Below are 19,190 nucleotides of genomic sequence, written 5' to 3' on the forward strand. Positions count from 1 at the left end.
AATTGTAGTGCAGTGTATGCACTTACTAATTTGTCTCATTTTTACAGTGATGGAAGCCAAATCTGCCTGTAAAAATGGAAGAGTTCCCCCCCTTGAACATAGTTGTTTCCCTTCCTCTTGACTGAGCAGTTAGGAGCAAGAGCCCTAGGTACAGCAGGAGTAACAGATAGTTTGGATTCTCTTTTGTGGTCAGCAGACAGAGCATGTTAGCAAATTTTCTCTATTAATATGTACCACTGAAACTCTCCTGTACTTATTCAGGCTGTTTCAAAAACATGTTTTATTCTGAACAAGAAGGAAAGTGCCCTTCAGTGAATGTAATATGAGAAAAAAACCTGACTTTTATGGGTCAGATATTGCTCATTTTATTCATGCAGCTGCCCTCAATGGGATGACTCATCCAGACACAGTGAGAAAAATCTGACCCCGGGTAGCTGGCACTGAGGGCAAAGCTGTTTCGAGGATCTCCTTGTGGGGATTGTCTTTGCATGACATTCAGCTCCAAGCCTCTCTGTGGGTGGCACAGGAGGTGGGCAGAATACCCGAATTGCCTGCCTTGTCTCAACACAGGGGTCAAGCCCCTGCCTTGACTTGCTGAAGCTGCCCTTGACGTGCTGGTTTCCTGCAGTGGAGAGGGCTCCCTGGCTGTTGTGGTGCTTGGGCTTGCAGGGGTGTGAGGAGGAGGTCTGCAGCAGGAGGAGCCTGTTTCCCTACACATGAACCTGCCATCCTATAAAAATACCAAGACAATTTTCACAAACTCAGGCTCCAGAGAGGTCAGGGGACAACTATAGCAAATGAGAAGGGAGGGAAGATCCTGGGATAAAGTTATCATGATACACAAGCCCATGACCATGCTCCGTTGCTGAGTTGCTTTCATGGAGTATTTTGTCTTCCAGTAACTTGTGATCTATGCACGAGGAAACATGGCATTAGTCCAGGTTCGCTGTTTCTAGTTAGCTCCGTTGGACACACGGTAATGGCACAAGGGGCAGCGTGCTGTGATCTCAGTAGGGGAAGATGCTTAAACATGTTTCCAGTTCTGGGCTTTACTGGTGAAGTGCTCAACACTCTGGCCTGATCCCACAACTTAATTTAAGCAGACTTCTTAAACCCAGTCCTGCAAAGCACAGATTTGCTGTTAAACATACACTTCAATGAACATACCTTAAGTCAAAGTCATTAACATGGCAAAGAAAATTAATAAAACTAAATAAATCACGAACAGCTAAACCAGTGATTAATGCTGTTCAAAGGCAGCTTTCGGCATTCTCTTCACTGCTTCAACAGTTCTGACTCGTGTGGGTAAACCCAAACAAAAGGTCAAAGATGTTGCCTCTGGAGCTGTGGTTTCACTTGCTCTTTCCATTATAGTGGGTGCTGCACACACAAAACTCTGCTGCCACATGCAGAGTGTGAGCCTTCCGGATAGATGAGAATTGGAAGAAAGTATTAAAAAAAAAAAAAAAAAAGCCATAAACCTATCAGGAAAGGAATAAATCAGACACTGCAAAAGTAATTTTTTAAAAAATTCCATTATGATTGAAATGGCTTAAAGCACTTGACATTTAAAGTTTAACGTTATATGGTAAAAGATAAATCTTACAGCTTTTGTTTTTTGGTGGTTTTGTGCTGGCAAAAATCAGACCCTCTGCAGCCTAATTAAGTATGATCAAGATAAGATGCCCTCTTTGCACAGAGCCTTTTGATGGGAGTTTACCTCCGTGGCAATTCAGCAGCTGAACTCCTTGGAGGATTTGTGTCCCAGACTGCTTAGGACACATTAAAGAGAGAAGAGCTGTTACAAAGCCCAGTAAGTTGCTCTGCCACTTGATAGAGGATCTTCTACGCAAAGTCACGCTGCCTTCGTGGCCATTGCTACCCCTGGGCCTCTGAGCACTGTGTGGGCACGGGGGGACCTGGGCTCACCCGCTCTCAGTGGCTGCACCTTCTAGGGGTAGGAAGGAAGGGGTGGATAAAAGCCATACAGGTGTTTTATACTATTTGCAGCCACTCTCTCAGCCTGGGGTTGGAGAGAGAAGCTGGGGCATGCTTCCTTCTTCGCCTGCCATTGTGCATAAGATTTTCAGCCTCTTTGTATCTTCCCCACGAGTTGTTAGTTTATTTGTTTAGTGGCGAAAATCCAGCATGCTGATTAGGATCTTCAGTGCTCAGGAGGTATTTGACTGAAAAAAAAAAAAACCAAACCAAAGCCACCTAACTTCTCACCATCAGAAATTGGTTGCTTTTCCCTACTGCTTAATCAGAGTATAACCTGATTAAAGTTGTGAAGCAAAACTCTCCTCCCCACAACTTTAAAATAGATCTCTCTTCTTGCCAAAGAGCATAAACTCTGAACAATTGGCTAACCCCCAAATAATGCCCATAAAGAATGATATTTTTTTATTGACACTAATTATAGATACATTATGCCCTTCATACTACTTTGGGAGCCTGCAGCAGCCTTAATAAACCTGTGATTTCAGCTGAGCTATGTCGTAGGGGAAAGCAGGCTGTTGTAATTCTGGCTGAATGACTGCCCCAGGGGGTCATGCCTTTATGTGAAAGCAGAATCATTTCACCAGCTCCTGAAAGAGTCACCTCTGATCTGGGAAGACAGCACCCATATGGGCAACTGATGACAACATAATAGTGGAGAAAGGTGCTCTGGGAAAAGGACATTGGGATGAAGTTCTACTCTTTCAGGACATACTGGGACATCTTTCACCTCCCTGCAAAGCAGCCAGGTTCCTGGTTCTTTGGATCTTCTTTCAAAGACCTCTCAGCCTGCCAGCTGCAATGAATTCAGTGGGTGCTACTGAGAGATGAAGGGAGAATTTTTTTCCTTCGAGGATTCAAACTCATAGGGCTAGGGAGTCAATGCCTAGTGTTTGGCCTGCAAAGTAATTTGTTTTTGTTAGGAGAAAAGCTTGGTCTTTGTTTTAAAAAAAAAAATAAAAAAGATGGGGGGATAGTTAGAAGTGCTTAGCAGCACCCTGTGGCAGACAGATGGTTAGACTGGGAGTCAGCCAGCCTGGGCTTGAGCTCCAGCCCTGCTGCATGGTCCTCTGTGCCACCTTAGTCAAGCCTTTTGTCTTGTTTGCATTGCTCTCCCTAGCCCGCCTTGCTAAACTGCCCAGGGGGTGTGCGACAAAAGGGACTTACATACGAGTGAGGTATTATTGCTGTTTAGTCATGGACCTGATTTTGAGCCATACTGCCTATCAGCATCAGTGAAGCGTTCACTCCGAGAGCAGTCACTGAATGGGGCTTTAAGTTGCTGGGAAGAAAAAGAGAAATATTACTGAGCTATTTGCTGTTCTACCTTGCATTATGCAGTATTTCTCTCAGTGGTACTGTCATCTGGCCTGACATGAAGAATGTCATTCTCCGTCTCTGGCATACTCTATATTTATATTTTATACTGTTGTTTTTAATACAAAAAGACTCTTCTCGTACCTATAATGAGAAATAAATCAAATAAAGGGCTCATGTTAGGGAGGATGGTGGTGTGGCTGCTTAGCATTTTAGGAAAGATGGAGGAAAAAGATATTGAACCAATTGTTATGGTTGCTTTGATGTGATCACAGCAGTTGCTAATATGGATTGTCAAACTAGAGATGAGCTTATGAAAGGATATAAATGTGTTTTTTATTGAACAAAGTAACAATCCAGAAAAGGTGGATTCAAAGGCAGCAAGCTCTTTAATTACAGCTTTCAAGGGCATTGTTTGATCATTGTAAATAAGCTGCTTTATTCTGGGTTCTGCTAAAATTTTTTTTGCATTTATTGCATACATCTTTCTCAAATCAAAAAGATTCAGTCCTTAAGGTTACTTGATTTACATTTTCATCATCTTACACTTACTTTGTGGCTTGAGTGGGGAAAATGCAGTTACTATTGTGCAACAACAAATACATGTACTAAAAGGTCCATTTTAATTTTATTTTTCAATATATTTTGTGTGTGGGTCCGCATCACACAGCTGAAGTAAAATCTTTCAGGGTTACATTGTCACACAGCGGGTATTTTCACAATGTTTTAAGACTAATTATTGTGGTTTTTAAGGGAAAAAGAATTTTTATTGTCCCTTTTGAAAACCATGCAGTTTCCCTCCCTCCCTTTTATCAGCACAAATATTTGCTGCAAATGCCTAGATGACAAATCACACAGGTAACATTTTTCTTGTTTGAATGTAATCTTCATTGTACTATTCCAGGCAAACCGCCAAGCAAGGGCTAAAACCAGGGCTAAGGCAATCTAGTTGCAGACAAATATGTAATTACAATCAATACTGTATGTGCAATTGGACCCCCAAAAACGAATCTGTTCTTGTATGGCTAGCAGAGTTTCATTTTTTTAAATGATTTTTTTTATCCTGGTATCATTAAAAATGAGGCTTCTGCAATCACAGTCTCGGTCTGTTAGCTATCCTCCTCCCAATCTCTCACCCTCATAATCTTTCAACCTCTTGGTCTCTTTCAAATGAACCTGATAAAGGAGGAAGTAATTAAAGTCCTACAAGTTGCCCATGAAAATGGTCATTTACGTAGGTACTTATCCACATACATACATGCACATCTGTCTGCCTATCCACTCATATATGTAAGTTTTACTACTGATAAGCTGTTGAAGTTTGGTCTCTGACTTCCTTAATTGGATGGAAAATGTGGTGCCGTACCTCCGTCACTCAGTGGTTACATGAGCAATTTATCCAACTTCTCTTCTGGGATGAAAAGTATTGTCCTATGGCCACGAGTCCCAGGGTACTTGGGCACTCTCCACTTCTACTCTGCTAAAAGCTTTCCTCTCTTCTAGAAGACTTAAAGCATCCTTCCTAGCTGCTTAATACCCTTTCCCTCCTTGACGATGCCAAAAAATACATCTTTTTTTCCTTCTTCTTCTTTACTTCAAGAAGGGGTTCACTTTCCTTGGTATTATTACAAAGCATTATCTTTGCCAGATGATTATGTACCCATGTAATAGTTTATTTCTTTAATGGTAGAACAACCAGCACCCTGATTGTCTTTCTTTTTTAATTTTAATTAAAACCATTACTTTGTTTTTAGGTTTTAATTTTCATCTCACTTTTTCCTAGAACTGATGCTTTTAGATGAATGATCCATTTGTTTTCCACAACAACGTTATGTTTTATTCTGATGAAAGACCCTGAGTGTTAAGGTGCTGTGACAGGCCTGTGTGTCTATTCTGCGCACACTCTTTTGTGGCTTGCAGTCAGGCATTTATAATCCATCTTTTTTTCTGAATGCATTATCTTGGCCCTTGATGTTTCGAACAGAGCCTGCAGCTCCATGTAATGCTTTTTGTAGACTCCAGCTTGAACTCCATATGCTTGTCTGCCTCAGGTACTTTCTCTCTTTTACGAGTGCAGATTTTCTTTTCTTGTGTATTTTGCCCTTTTCTTGTAGTGTTTTAGATTGTCTGCCATCTCTACAGACCCAGGCTACTGTTTACCCTGTGTAGTTGTTATCTGCATTTCTCATGTTTTGCAAACTTTGATTGCTTTGTCAAAGGCTAATTTTTGTGTCATCCAATCATCTATTTTTGAGTGTTTAGCAGAGCTAGTCTCTTCTCATGGATATTGCCAGACTGGGTCTTCAGCCTTGGACCCATCACTAACTGATCAGTGTTTTGACTTTTTTGCAAGCTCCGTTTATACTTTTTATTTTGTGATGGAGGGCAGGACTTCTCAAACTCTCTGCCATACAATTTGTAGTTAAGCTATTGTGCCTGAGGAAAAGCAAACCTGATAAAAGTAGTAAGTCCTTCAGAATTAGCCATGATCAGAAACAGGGCCCTCCTCTACTCCCCTCTTTATTTCTTGGTGGCACCGCTCTGCTGCAGATATAGACTGAAGCAGTGGTTCAATCTTCTTCAGTCACACCATTTTTTGGAGAGGTTCAGCCTCTTAACTGCTCCATTCTTCCCCTCAGGGCCGTTGCTTGGTTTGCTCTACTCCAGCTACCACGTTAATTGGCAATCGGCCGCAGCCAGCGAGGCCACCCACCCTGCGTGGCTCGGTGCGGGTGCTCCTGTGGAGCAGCACTGCCTGCATGTGGGTGCACGCCGGGGCCTGGCTGCGTTGAGGGGCACACTTGCAAAGGCTGTCTAGCAGAGATGAAAGCGAATGTGCCTGAAGCCCATAATTAGTCAGTGCAGTTACTTTGATATGTTAAATGGTCTCTAGGGGTCTATTTTCAAGTGAGGTAATCCGGAGAAGCTGGATCTAAATCTGCACTGAAGAAAAAAAGCCTCTACAAGCCATGAGCTCCCATTTTGAGCAGGTTTTTGCAAATATTTGTTCGAGGGTGAGAAGATTGGAATTCTTTGCTCATCTTTCTATGTTTCTATAACGTAGAGCTCATCATGCTGGGTCCTCTGGGATTCCCTGTATCTAATAATATCATGGTTGCTTGTGATCTCTACTGTGTCTGATGTGAGGAGTGAGGTGGTTCAGCACAAAAGGAGTATTACCCTCTTCATGGCTGCTCAATGTTTCTCTCCCTCTCACTGTAATATGAAATAAGTATTGCACATACACTTTTCTGACTGTCATAAAATATCCTATGGAGCTCAGCTAAGGCAATGAGAGCTATGATAATTCCTCATGAGTTTATTAGAGCAGCAGCCAGCCTACTGATGGGAGTTGTAGCAATATCCAGTGGAGACATCTGAGTTAGTCAATGTTGAATTGCTCAGGGACTAAAGGGAGAGCAAACAACAATGCACTATCTTTACAATAAGAAAACCAGATTGTTCTTTTTTTTAGTTAAAGGGCAGCAGCTCTCTTGGTCGTCTGCTTAGTACCAGATTGGTTGAAAGGATGCGTAAACAGCATGTTCTTTCACCTGACTGTGGTTGATATTTGTGTGGTACTATAATCCGTAATGTCTCTGTGCTAATGATCACCCTGCTGTGCAACAGAAAGGCAGCAGCCTGCTGGGGCAGTTTAGAGCCTAAGTGCAAAAGTGCCCTTGATCCTATGTAGGATTCTCAGCAAGGGAAACAGGCAATGTTGTCATATCTAGCCTGCCAAAAGCATCTGCCACATGATTTTTTAATTATTTTTTTAACCTAGATTCTTCTACATAGGGTTAAAAATGTACATCAGCACCTGTCGTCTTCAGGGGAGCAGCTGGGGATTTCCTGGCATCCATCTCAATTGTGAGAGCATTGCACAAGCAACAGACAGGTTTGCCTGGACATGTCTTCACAACAGGGCAAACTTAACCAGTTGCTCAGTGTTGCTTTTATTCATCTTCCTGTCCTGACACAAACCGGTTGTTCTGTGGTGCTCTACTGAGGCTTTGGGCTTAGGCTACAACCAGAGCAACTTTTGCACAGGCTGGTGTCCCAGTGACTTCCAGCGAGGCTGAGGTGGTAACCAAGTGCTTGTCACCTGCAAGCGCTGCAGCAGAGTAGATAAATAGAACTCAGTAGGAGATGCTTATTAGCCCAGGCTATGGTTGTGACCAGAATTGGTCTTGAGTGAGCATTAGGAAAATCGCTCAGCTAACAGTTGCATTTCTGATATGACGCCTGGGGAAAAAAAAAAAAAAAAAAAAAAAAAAAAAGTAGAAAGCTCCCCCGACCCTGCCCCAGCTACAAGGACAGCTGTGGAGTAAAGAATGTTACTTTTTGTGGGAAGTGAGATCTGCAGGCAATGGCAATATTTCAGTGCAGGCCATCTGAATTATAGCCAGAGGTCAGGTTTTAAATACGTTTCATTGCCCGAGACCATTCTGGTTACCTAGGTTAGAAGTTAAAAAAAAAAAAAAAAAAAGACTTTAAACTGAACAAGATGCAAGAAGCGGCTATTAGAGGAATTCTAGGGGGTAAAATCTGTCTTCTCAGAGGAGGTAAAAGGAATTAGTTTCTTCTGGATTTTTTGTCAAAAATGTGACCAGAGAAGGGCAAAATTAACCTTGCAAACCTTTTGGGGAAGGAAGACCTGGAAATCACAAAACATAGTATTTTAAATAGCAGAGCAATGTTAGTAGCAGAGCAAATGAATACACTTACCAGTGCATTGGGAGTGGAAAGGAGAATAAAGTTTCTCACCACGAGGGAAATGAAATTCTGAGATGGGATTCCAGGAAGGGTACTTCCACATCACTTCAGGATGGAGTTTGGTAAGTTCTTGGAAGGAACTGCACAGCATCAGAAGAATGGAAGCTGGCATTAAAGTTAACATTTCTTATGTTCTGTGGTCAATGTAATTCTGTCTACAAATGGAACTGAAAGGTGACTTAATCAACATGTGTTTGCTGCATTGCCTTTATATATAATTAATTAATCCCATGCCTCAAAGCTTCTACTTATCTCCTGCAGGGACCAGGAAGTATTTTCCTTCTTCTGCATAACTTGGCTTTTGTTTTGGCTTTGCTTTTTTCTTCCCTGCTGCCCCTACTTCTGAAACAGCAGAGATTGAACACAGCAAGAATGGAGAAGGGAGGGTGTTTTTGGCAGGGCAAGCTGCAGTTCCAGGTTTTGCTGAGGAAGCTCTGAAATGCTCGGTTGGATTGCCTTGTTCCCACACTCAAACTTCTGAACATAACAGACAAAAGAGGAATTTTTTTCCTGCCAGGTCAGAATCAGTAGGCTCGTTTCAGCATGGGGGAGGGATTACCACTGTTAATTTGCCAGTTTTCCAATTTCTTGTACTTTCTTCAGGTTTTCTGTTACTACAGAAATCTCAAATGCTGTTTGCACTTTGATGTCTCCTGGCCTCTCCCTGGGCACCTTCTAGGGTCTATGGTTTTTTTCTTTCTGCTATAGTCACTTGTTTCCTATGGGATATGCTATGCTCTGTGCCACACAGAGGCATCTTTCCTGCCTGAGCTCCACTACCTGCTGATTTCAGGAGCAGCTCCCGATGACCCAGGTGATCCTATGGTCTGTCTCATTCTGTTTTCATCTAATAACTTAGAAAAGCAAGTTCTTCAAATCTCATTCTCCTTACGTGCATCTAAGAACAGTGTACACATAGAGCTGATCTAGAGATCACTGAAGTCACAAGGTGGATTTTCTCGTGACACCAAGGAAGAAAATGAAAATTAGGCTTAGTTATTGCAGGATAAGTATTATTTCATATAACTTTTTTTCACATATTTCTGCTTTCATTCAAAGAGGTGAAGACACTTGACAAAGTGAGAAAAAGCTGAATAACGCTTTTCTTTCCTTTTGTATTTCTTTTCAGGATCCATCTATGAAATGTTTGGAAATGAATGCTGCCTGTCAACAGGAGAAGTCCTTAAAATTATTGGCTTCAAAATTAATAAGCTCATAGCAAGTATCTGTGAGAATAATGAAGTCAGCCGGTTTTCAGCCAAAGTGGAATTACCACTAAATTTTCCTGGTATAGTATTTCATGAATACACATTTTTGAGGAATTATAACCCTGACTAATCACCTCTGTTCATTTTATTGATTTGCTGTCTTGATTGATATTTGTTTGAGGTTGCAACTCAACTGTCAAGGATACAATTTTATCAGACGGCACAAGACACAATCAACTCATTTTTAGATTTCAACTCTTACAGTTCTTTTTCAAGCTTGGGTAGAAATTATTAATGTTATAATGTTTGGTAGTAATGCCTTCTGTACTTGAGGTCACTGAGTGTAAGAATTATTACAAAAGTCTTCTTTTCAGTTACTTATGACTTTGCCAAATTTTGTCTGAGCTGAAATCTTCCTTGCTGTGCACTCAGACTATAATTTATTTACTATTATTACATTTTTATTTTATTATTTTGGATATAAAGTATTTTGAATACTTTGTTACATTTCGGTTTTATTTTAATGATTTATTTTAATTCCAGCGGCCAAAGTGGCTGCTCCATGCCTGGAAACAGGATTAGAGGAAAACAGATCTGGTTTTCTGCTTAAAAAACACTTTAACTGTTCTACAGAGAAATCCCAAAATAGCCATATTTTGGGGGATGGACTTGAAATTTGTCATGTGGTACTGATTTGTTATTTGAAATGTATCTTCCTCTGTTCATGTGGCCTTGTTAGGGAGAGCTGGTCAAGTACTGTACCCAGGACAGCTAGTTCCTCACATGTCATATTTATGAATTTTTCAATTCTGCTCTCATCTCAATTCCTTTACTATTAGGGCCCAGCTGTGTTAAATAGGGAAGTGATATAGAGTGCATATCAGAAGAAGAAGTGCTGGACTGTGAGTATCCATGTGTGGGAAGTGGAGGAGGCAAACTAGGTTAGGAAACTGATAGAAAAAGATCGGACCTCAGAGCAGGGCAGAAGGGTGATGACTTGATATGCAAAGATTGAGGACTGGAGACAGCACTGGAGGTGGTTACCAGCACCAGAGGAGGACTGCACCTGCACAGAAATATATATGTAGGGCATTTCCTACTCTGGGAGTCTTACAGGCAGCAGAGGTAATGGGAATCCCTCAGGGAGAGGAGATGAGTGGGCTGGAAAACAGCAGCAGAAGGCCAGTGGGTTGTGGGAGGGAGCCTGTGTAGGTCTGGGAGAGAAGTTACAGGATACCTGCAGGTAGGAAGCACAGGAACAGAGCACGCCCAAGGACACAGCAGCCCTCAAGAGCCTGAGATCACGTCCAGGACTCACTTTGCCCAGCAGTCTATTTAATGCACTGAATAAGACTACAGTTTTGTTGGGGGGGGGGGGGGATATATATATAAAAACATTTAATTAACACTGTATTGTACTGCAAGCACATGAGAGGTTAAATTGATGCTGCATGGAGAAACATATTATGGGTGTTTTCTTGTGTCTGAGTGCTTGAATTAGTAACCTCATCGACGTTCTTCTAATGTATCGCTGAGCGTGTGAGAATGTGTGCACATGCATATATATGGTTTAGGTTATGCTAGTGCCCGAACTGGGATGTGCTTTTTCTGCAGAGGGAGGCAAGACACACTTCTTGAAGCAAATAAAATGTAAAAGCACATGGGAATGCAATATTTCATCTGAATGCCACAGGAAAATATCTTCTATCATGCCTTCATTTTCCATCTCCAAAATACAGATTTCTCTCGGAAACAGTCCTATATATAATTTTCTTTCCCCCCGTAGAACATCAACTTACTTTCATGTTGTATGACCACTTATTAAAAGACTTTTTTTGGAATGCCATTTTCAAGCACCGATAGGGCCCAAATGTAGTGATCAAAGACATTTTAATTATCTGTGGCTATCTAGAGATATTGAAGTACTGCTGTACTGTGAACTCTCAAGGTACTTAGTATTTTTGTTGAAATCCAAACTTCTTTGCTATTATTAAAATTTCTTCTATCTCTAAAATATTTATACATATAGGGAGTCATATTCTAAATCTTGATTGGCAGGTGGGTTTGAACATTTGAATCCTAAAATATCCAACACCATTGAGTGATAAATGTAATCCTATATTTATTAATGTTGAATCTCCTGATTTTTAGAACAGAACGACTTGTGATTTCAAATGCTTGAACCTGGTAAATCTGGATTTGTTTGCATTCAAGTAATCAGTTTTACAACCTGGCATTTGGATGTTTTTGCCCTGTAGAGCACGTTTTCGAATTCGATCTAATCACTACAATTTGCATGCATACTTATGAACTCTCCCAACCAGTGTTCTAGAAAACTGGGTTATTTCACTAGAAAAATAAATTCAAAGATAATTTTTCTGAAATGTATCATTATTATTCTCCATATGGTGGGTATTACTGAACAGCAGCACTGAAGAGGGGCATAATGACACTTCTTACTAACCCAACAGGGAGCACCGCTCTCTTGTTTCTCTCTGTATATGTACTCTTAGGCATTCAAAAGCTTTTTGGTAAGATGTAAATTTGTCATTTTTCTAATTTAGTTCTTAGCTGAAGACTGATTCAGCTTTACAAAGTCAGGATGTCCCAGCCTCTGCTTTTTCTTGACCTTATTCCGTTTCACTTTATTACATACACATGCTACGCTCCAAATGAAACATCATATTAGAGTATTGCTGGCTTGCCCCTGTCTCCAGAACAAAGCACAGAACCAAACTGCAGATGATCTTTTTCACACTGCCATTGACTGACTTCAGTAAAAACATCTGCAGGTCTCTAGGAGTCTAGCACTGTATTTAGATTGTACGTACAATGCTCACTTGCCAGTCTTGATGCAAAGAAATCTTTTGCTTTGATGTTATTTTCCATTTCCTCTGTCATGAGTTATCATTTGCATGCAATGAGCTCATGTATCCTTTCTGTGTGCATGCTGGCATAAATAAGCAACCCTTCTATTTAGGTTACTCTGGGGACAGCATCTCTGTGAGTGAAGAACTGGGCTCATTGGCTTTAAACGAGCCTTACTCTTTGTCTTTCTGAATGTATTTGCAGTCTACAGAATTCCTTTTTTCTGCTCTGGCAAATCAGATCCTTGATAAAGGCCTAATCTGCCCTTTGCATTAGAGAAACCGCTGCAACCGCAAGTTCACTATCTGTGTTATTTCGTTTTATCCTCATTCTAATTTGTTCTTTTTCATGCCTCAGAGGGCCAGGCTATTCTTTCTATGCTCATACACTGGGTAAAAAAAGAAGTCTGCTGTTACTCTAGACACTTCAATGGCTACATCTAACAGCATTTTGAACTACAGTTTTCACTACTAACAAGTTAGCAGAGACAGGTAATTTGCACAACACCTGAACTGTGTGCCAGCACAAATGATTTCATTTTGTTCTGTTATATTCCTTCTTCTGCAGAAATATTGCTGGGCTGTCCCTGTTCTCAGGAGGTCCCTGACAGTTGCTGCTGCTAACTCCGGTGTAGTCTGACAGACATGTAGCTGGGCATGACTGTCCCTTTGAGCTCTCAGCCTCTGCGAGCCACAAGACAGCAGACTTGTCTGTGGCCATGCAGGACATGCATGGAAGAACAGGGGTTAGGCACCAGAAGGCTCATCTTGATAAGAGATGATTCAGAGATAGGAGAGATGGCCTTTGGGGCAGGATGGCGAGAAGAGGATGCTGGAGCAGACAGAGCAGAGGAGGTAGCAGAGTGGGTGGTGGAGGTGAGGGAAAAAAGGAATAGCAATCAAGTCAGCGCCAGAGAAGTTAGGAGCTGAGTGTTTCCTAGTCTTCTGCATTACCTTGGTGTCCTGGTTTCAGCTGGGATAGAGTTAATTTTCTTCCTGGTAGCTGGTATAGTGCTGTGTTTTGGATTTAGGATTAGAATAATAATGATAACACACTGACATTTTAGTTGTTGCTAAGCAGTGCTTACACTAGTCAAGGACTTTTCAGCTTCCTATGCTCTGCCAGGTGCACAAGAAGCTGGGAACAGGCACAGCCAGGACAGCTGGCCAAAGGGCTATTCCATACCATCTGACGTCGTGCTCAGTATATATATATAAAAATATAAACTGGGGGGGGGGGGGGTTGGCCAGGGGGCAGCGATCGCTGCTCAGGGACTGGCTGGGCATCAGTCAGTGGGTGGTGAGCAATTGCATTGTGCATCACTTGCTTTGTATATTCTTTTATCATTATTATTACTTTCTCTTCCTCTGCTATCCTATTAAGCGGCCTTTATCTCAACCCACAGGTTTTACTTTTGTTTTTCGATTCTCTCCCTGACCCCACCAGTGGTGGGGGGGCAAGGCTATGTGGTGCTTAGTTGCCAAGTGGGTTTAAACCGCAACACTTGGCGAACAGACTGCTAGTCTGGGACAGGAGGTCTTTCTGCTACTTTTTTCCTTGAAAGCTACTTGCTGCTCTACTAGGTGAGCCTAACTACTGGTTTTCTCAGTTTTCTGTGGGGGAAAGAAGAAAAGAGACAATAAAAAGCATACTCCTTTCCTTCAGGACTCTAATTAAGACTGAAAATGGGAAGTCTGTAAAGCTACAGGGAGGTACACTTTATCACTCTATAACCAGTAAAAGAGACCTGCATCTACTATTCTGTAAAAAGGTGGTAAAAACATCCCTCTGTCAAAACACGCTTTCCCACAGGACTAAATAGGTGATCTCTGGGCTATGTTTTCTCTCCCATACCAGTGAAAATATTTTTTTCAGATTCCCAAACCCTCTGTCTACACCAGTGTGTACATCAGTGCCTAAAACTTTTCTTGAAAATGGTGGGCTGAATAGGTTTGGGGCTTACTAATTATCATATTAAGGCTAGGGTGGCACCTCACGTAGTGAAATGCTGCTAGGTGCAGAGGATTCAGGGACTGTGACAATGGTTATACATTCCTGTAGTTATTATGTATGTATAATTATTCTTGTCCCTATCTGTGATCTTACCCAAAACTATTGGGCATCAGTGCACTTTGGTTGTAGACCAGATGACATTTAGAAAGTAGATCTGTAGGAGCAATAATGCTGGCTCTCAATAAACCAGCTGGACTTTTTTCCAGGTTTGCTATTTCCATCTGTCTTTTGCCCCAATGGTCCACCAAGCTCTCTTAGGAAAGCTTAAGTGAATTTGATTCAGTCATTTTATGATTTATGAAAAAGTACGGAAATATTTATATTTGACCTCAAAATGTCCGAACTTTATCATCTCAAACTTACCATATGTCTCCTACTCTGGAGATTTCATTGCTATCTTAGGTTTGGAAAACATTTGGTTTCGTAATTTGATTCATAGTGATTTTATAAGGTTCTGAATGGTTCTAGATAATCTTGTTTGGTTTTTGTGTTTGGGTTTTTGGTTTTTTTTTTTTTTAATATATATCATAGCAAGGAGAGCATTTAGGAGAAGATACCATGGCAGATTATGGCAGTTAGATAGGAACGACAGTGGCTTTCACCCATCATACCAAAAGAACTTTTTATGTATTCACCTCTTTTCTATAGAAAGAGAAACATATGGAACTTTACATACTCATAAGCATAAACAGGTGGCTATTAGGTGCCTCTACTTCATGGGTCTCATCAATACAGAAGCTAAGTATGCAAGGCCACATGGCTCTTCAATTGCTTATGCAAGCATTCTGTTACCAAAACTAAGATAACCAGCAGCACGGAAGGTGAAGATTTTTCTGCTCCCAACCCTGACAAAAATCAGTCTGCCTGGGCCCGAGGGGATAATCAGTTGTCTAGTTTTGTATGAGATCTGGTAATTATGCCTCCATACGAAACCTGCTTTCCAACCCAGGATGCTAGTTAGCTTGTTGCTGAAATAGTGGGCTTCCAAATAGCTCTGTAGTCCCAGCAAAATTTGTGGAGACTGAGTCTACTGTCAAACTCATAGAGGAGAAAAATGTTTCTCATACCTGTACACTGCCAAATATTTTCAACTGGGAATGGCTTTTTAACGTAGTTTGTGGAGGCTTTTAAATGCAATTCTAGAGGTTTTCTGGGGCCAATGTGCATGCGCCTGTATCATAGATGGGTAAACATAGTTATTGCCTTTGGGATATATCATATGTACTTTGAATACATTTTTTTAATGAAGAATATTCCTATTTGCTTTCTCCCAGCACTGCCAGGACATGACACTCATCTTGTGCTTGGAAAGCATGACACTGGAACACTGTTTGGGGGATGCTGTCTTTTCCACAATTTCAGTTTATCATTGGTGCCTTGTCACTGTGATATTTTCTGAATGCTGATGAACCAGTTTGTCTTGATCTGCACTGACAGCTCCAGCAGTGATTAGGACTGGGGTAGCTACTTGCTTGTTAATAATCATGTTAAAAATGGCTGTAAGAAACAAAAATACTAGAAAAGTGTGTTGAAGTTGTACTTGTGCAGCTACATTCATGGATATGGCTTCCTTGCAACCCAGAAAAAGGCCTGAAGGCTTTCCTGTAGTGCTGCAGTGAGGACATATATGTAGAGGATGTATTTGCACAGGCATCCTAATTTCACATAGGAAAAGCTAACTGTCATACAGACAACTAGGAAGGCACAGAATTGCAGAAAGCAGTTACACAGATGCAACTAGTGACTATCTCTGCAGTAGATCAAATAGGCTGTTACCATTTAGGCTGCTGACAAGCCCTCAGAGCTGTTAGTTGCCACAGATCCTAGTGGTCTCATGGGATACCTAGAACCAAACATGCCCAATCTTCAATTCAGTTAAAAGCTACTCAACAGACAGAATCGTAATAACACCTCCTTTAACAAAAAAAAGTACTAAAGCTATGAAGTGAAAGTAGTGGGGTTTGTTACAGCAAAACAAGAATCACAGCAATTCTGTGGAAAAAAAAAAAAAAGGCTGTTGTGAAGGGAATGTTTTGATATACCCTTTTTAAAGAATACAATCTCAAGGAGCCCCTGCTTCCATGCAAGGCCCCCAGTTGTGTTAATTGTGTTCAGTGGGTGAAACTCGGTAAGGGAAAAGGTGTGGGAGAAAATAAGCAGTTTGGAGGTTATTTTTATCTGAAGCAATCCCTCAATCTAATTTGTTAAACAATCCTACTACCAGAGGAGGCCTAGAGAAGGGAATGAATGTCTTCCCAATCATCCAACAGGAACTGAGAACCTTGCTGAGACCCAGGTATCTGCTGGGGCATCCTGCCCTTTTCTCACACTCTGATTCCCACAAGAAGGGAGTCATAGCCAGTGTGGACTCAGTTCCCACACTAGACAGCTTGGGGCAGGTGGATGGGACACTTAAACCTTTGTAGACATGGCAGAAACCGCTCATGAGGTGTTGAGCTGCCATGAAAGCGTCTCTAGTGGTGCCAAGCAGCAGTCCTTGAGTCCCCATCCCAATGCTCCATAACTGTCAAGGTGGGACTATTCCTTTACCACAAAGATACGGTGCCTTTTGTGTGGTCCAGAGGAGGCAAAAGTGGGGAGCAGTGAGGCACATAGGGTTTCTGCTAGTTGGCTTTGGGGGAAGGAAGGAGAAAAGGCACTGCATCTCCAAGGGAGCTTGGCTGCTTTGTCACTGTAGCTGTAGCTACAAGTTAATTTGTGTGGGTCCCCTGGCTTGCAAACTTGGCTTAGGAATAACCTCTATGTTCAGTTATATTCACTTGGAAGAGAGCCTTCATCGATGCCTGTCCCAGGAAAGTACAATGTAATTCCACAAGGCAGCATTCACACTGCTGTGCCTGGGGAAGAAGACAGCTGAATTACAGAGTTCAGCTAAACCCTACTGTTTAGTCCTCTAAACTGTCCACTTCATCTTCCTCTATAAAAACACTCACGCAAATATAGATATGTAAATATTTTTCTTGCAGTGTGGACTCTTAATGAGACAGCTCCAAGGGGCATGATTAACATGAAATAATAATGTCCCTAGGGGATAGGGAAGCTCAGATGCAGCTTCTGCCTTGCAGTACTTCAGCACTTTAATTGCCTTGTGATGGCCACCACAGTGCTACAAACTTTGAATTACTCCATCTGGTGGTCTGGGCTATCAGATATGCTAAAATCAATTTCCTTTGCTCATTCTTATCTGTAGGTGCTACTTTTTCATTTGTGATGTGTCTTTAAACATACTTGGTCTAGGAATCCCCAGTCTGTGTGTGGAAGAATACATAGTACAATGTTTAGCTAGAAACTTTATCCTGCATTTCACTGATCACATTAGCGTTGCTCTTCCTCATACCATGTCTGCATTTTTTTCTTAAAGTATGGTTTCCTGAGAAGACAGATAAGAATTTAAGATAATTTTTCTTTTTTCTGTAGCAAGGAAAATAACTTTTTTCTTTTTTTACCATGGATGTAAAAATTTTGGATATCAGAAATTACCTGCAGATTATGAAGGGCTAATTCCAGCCACCTATGATTTCTATCATGTAGTTGACATTATCTTTATAGACTCACATTTCTAGCAACCAAACTATCAGCTATGAATTGTTCGATGTGCTTTGCTCCCCATTTTTATTGCATTCACAGTCTAAAATTTGGCATGGCTTCCTCTATATATTTCCCTTTTTATAATGCAAGTTTTCTGTTCTTAGGTCTTTATAAGGTTGTGGCAGATAAAACTCCATACGTCAGCATCGAAGAAATTACAAGAAAAGTCTCTATTGGGCCAAAAAGATTTGGCCATCCATGTTTCTACAGCCCTGAGGATATAAAACTGGCAAACCTCACTATCAAACATGGTGAGCAGATCACCTTCAACTCAGTGGAAGAGGTCAATGGAACGATGGCTGTGAACTGTGGCATGGTCAGAAATAACCAGTCTCATTCCTTTACTTTGCCCCTTTCACAAGAAGGAAAATTCTATGAGTGTGAAGATGACCAGATATATACCCTAAAAGAGATTGCAGAATGGAAAATCCCTAAGTGCAGAAACCGGATTGTCAAACTTTCCAGTCCTTTGCATACATGGGACTCTTCTAATCCACTTCCTGAGAATTTTGATGGCTGCTTGATTCTCACGCCTGTCTATGAAGTGCAGGCAGTAATGAAATGTAAGTAGGAATCAAAGTCAATATTCTGTTTCTCTCAGCATAGCAAAGTACCCTTAAATACATAAAATTTGCTTAAAATAGGCAGGAAGGATTCAGTTTGGTCATGAATTCCTGACCCATATTTGCCACTGATGCAAGTTTCAAAGTGAAGAAAGATAAAAGTAATATTTCCTTTTAATATTCCTTCATCAGCTGTTAACTCAGTAAGTAACTTGCATTTCTTTCTGTTGCCATTTTATGGCAATTAAACTACAATTAAATCATTGTTGGAAAGAAAATATATTGCACAGAGAAAAAGTGAAGCTTAGGAACTCTGTTCAGTTCTCAGATTCTCTTTCTTTGTGTCTCAGACTTTGGCCATGGAAAAGCCACTTGATAATTTATGGCTATGGCTAGGAGGAAGAAAAAGACTATAGACATACATGTTGTAACACACTCAACTACCATTTATTTTTCAGAATGAGGATGATGCAGAAACCAAAGCCATATTATTTTACCCTATTGCAGAAACAAATATCAGTAGAATATAAACAGAGAAGACTCATGGAAAATTTCTGAAACCCCTAGATTTGAGGAAACAGGAAGATATTAGAAAAGCAATATCTCTAAAAGCTGTAATTTGTGTTACAAGTTTTTATTAAAAAAATAAATTATTTTGTCCATGGCACGTTATTACTGTTCTAGTTCCACCAAAACATTGAAACTGCTGCGTTCTGTTCTTACCAATGTCAATATTTATGCCTTACTTTAAACCTTTTAGTGAAATTAGTCACGGGAATAAAATTAGAAGGTGTGCAAGGGTGAATAGCACACAGTGAAATTCTCCTGAGTTATGGTG

General features: G+C 41.0%; 1 protein-coding gene across 1 annotated transcript in view; it reads left to right on the forward strand.

The window, feature by feature from the left end:
• The window catches only part of THEMIS (thymocyte selection associated), a 78,518-nt gene that overhangs the window by 6,143 nt on the left and 53,185 nt on the right, over positions 1-19,190 (forward strand). The window contains exons 2-3 of the mRNA XM_075708121.1: positions 9,221-9,379; positions 17,894-18,352. Coding sequence (XP_075564236.1) covers positions 9,221-9,379; positions 17,894-18,352 — 618 coding nt within the window. The remainder of the gene's footprint in view (positions 1-9,220; positions 9,380-17,893; positions 18,353-19,190) is intronic.

This window comes from Pelecanus crispus, chromosome 3 (assembly GCF_030463565.1).
Source record: "Pelecanus crispus isolate bPelCri1 chromosome 3, bPelCri1.pri, whole genome shotgun sequence".
Lineage (NCBI taxonomy): Eukaryota > Metazoa > Chordata > Aves > Pelecaniformes > Pelecanidae > Pelecanus > Pelecanus crispus.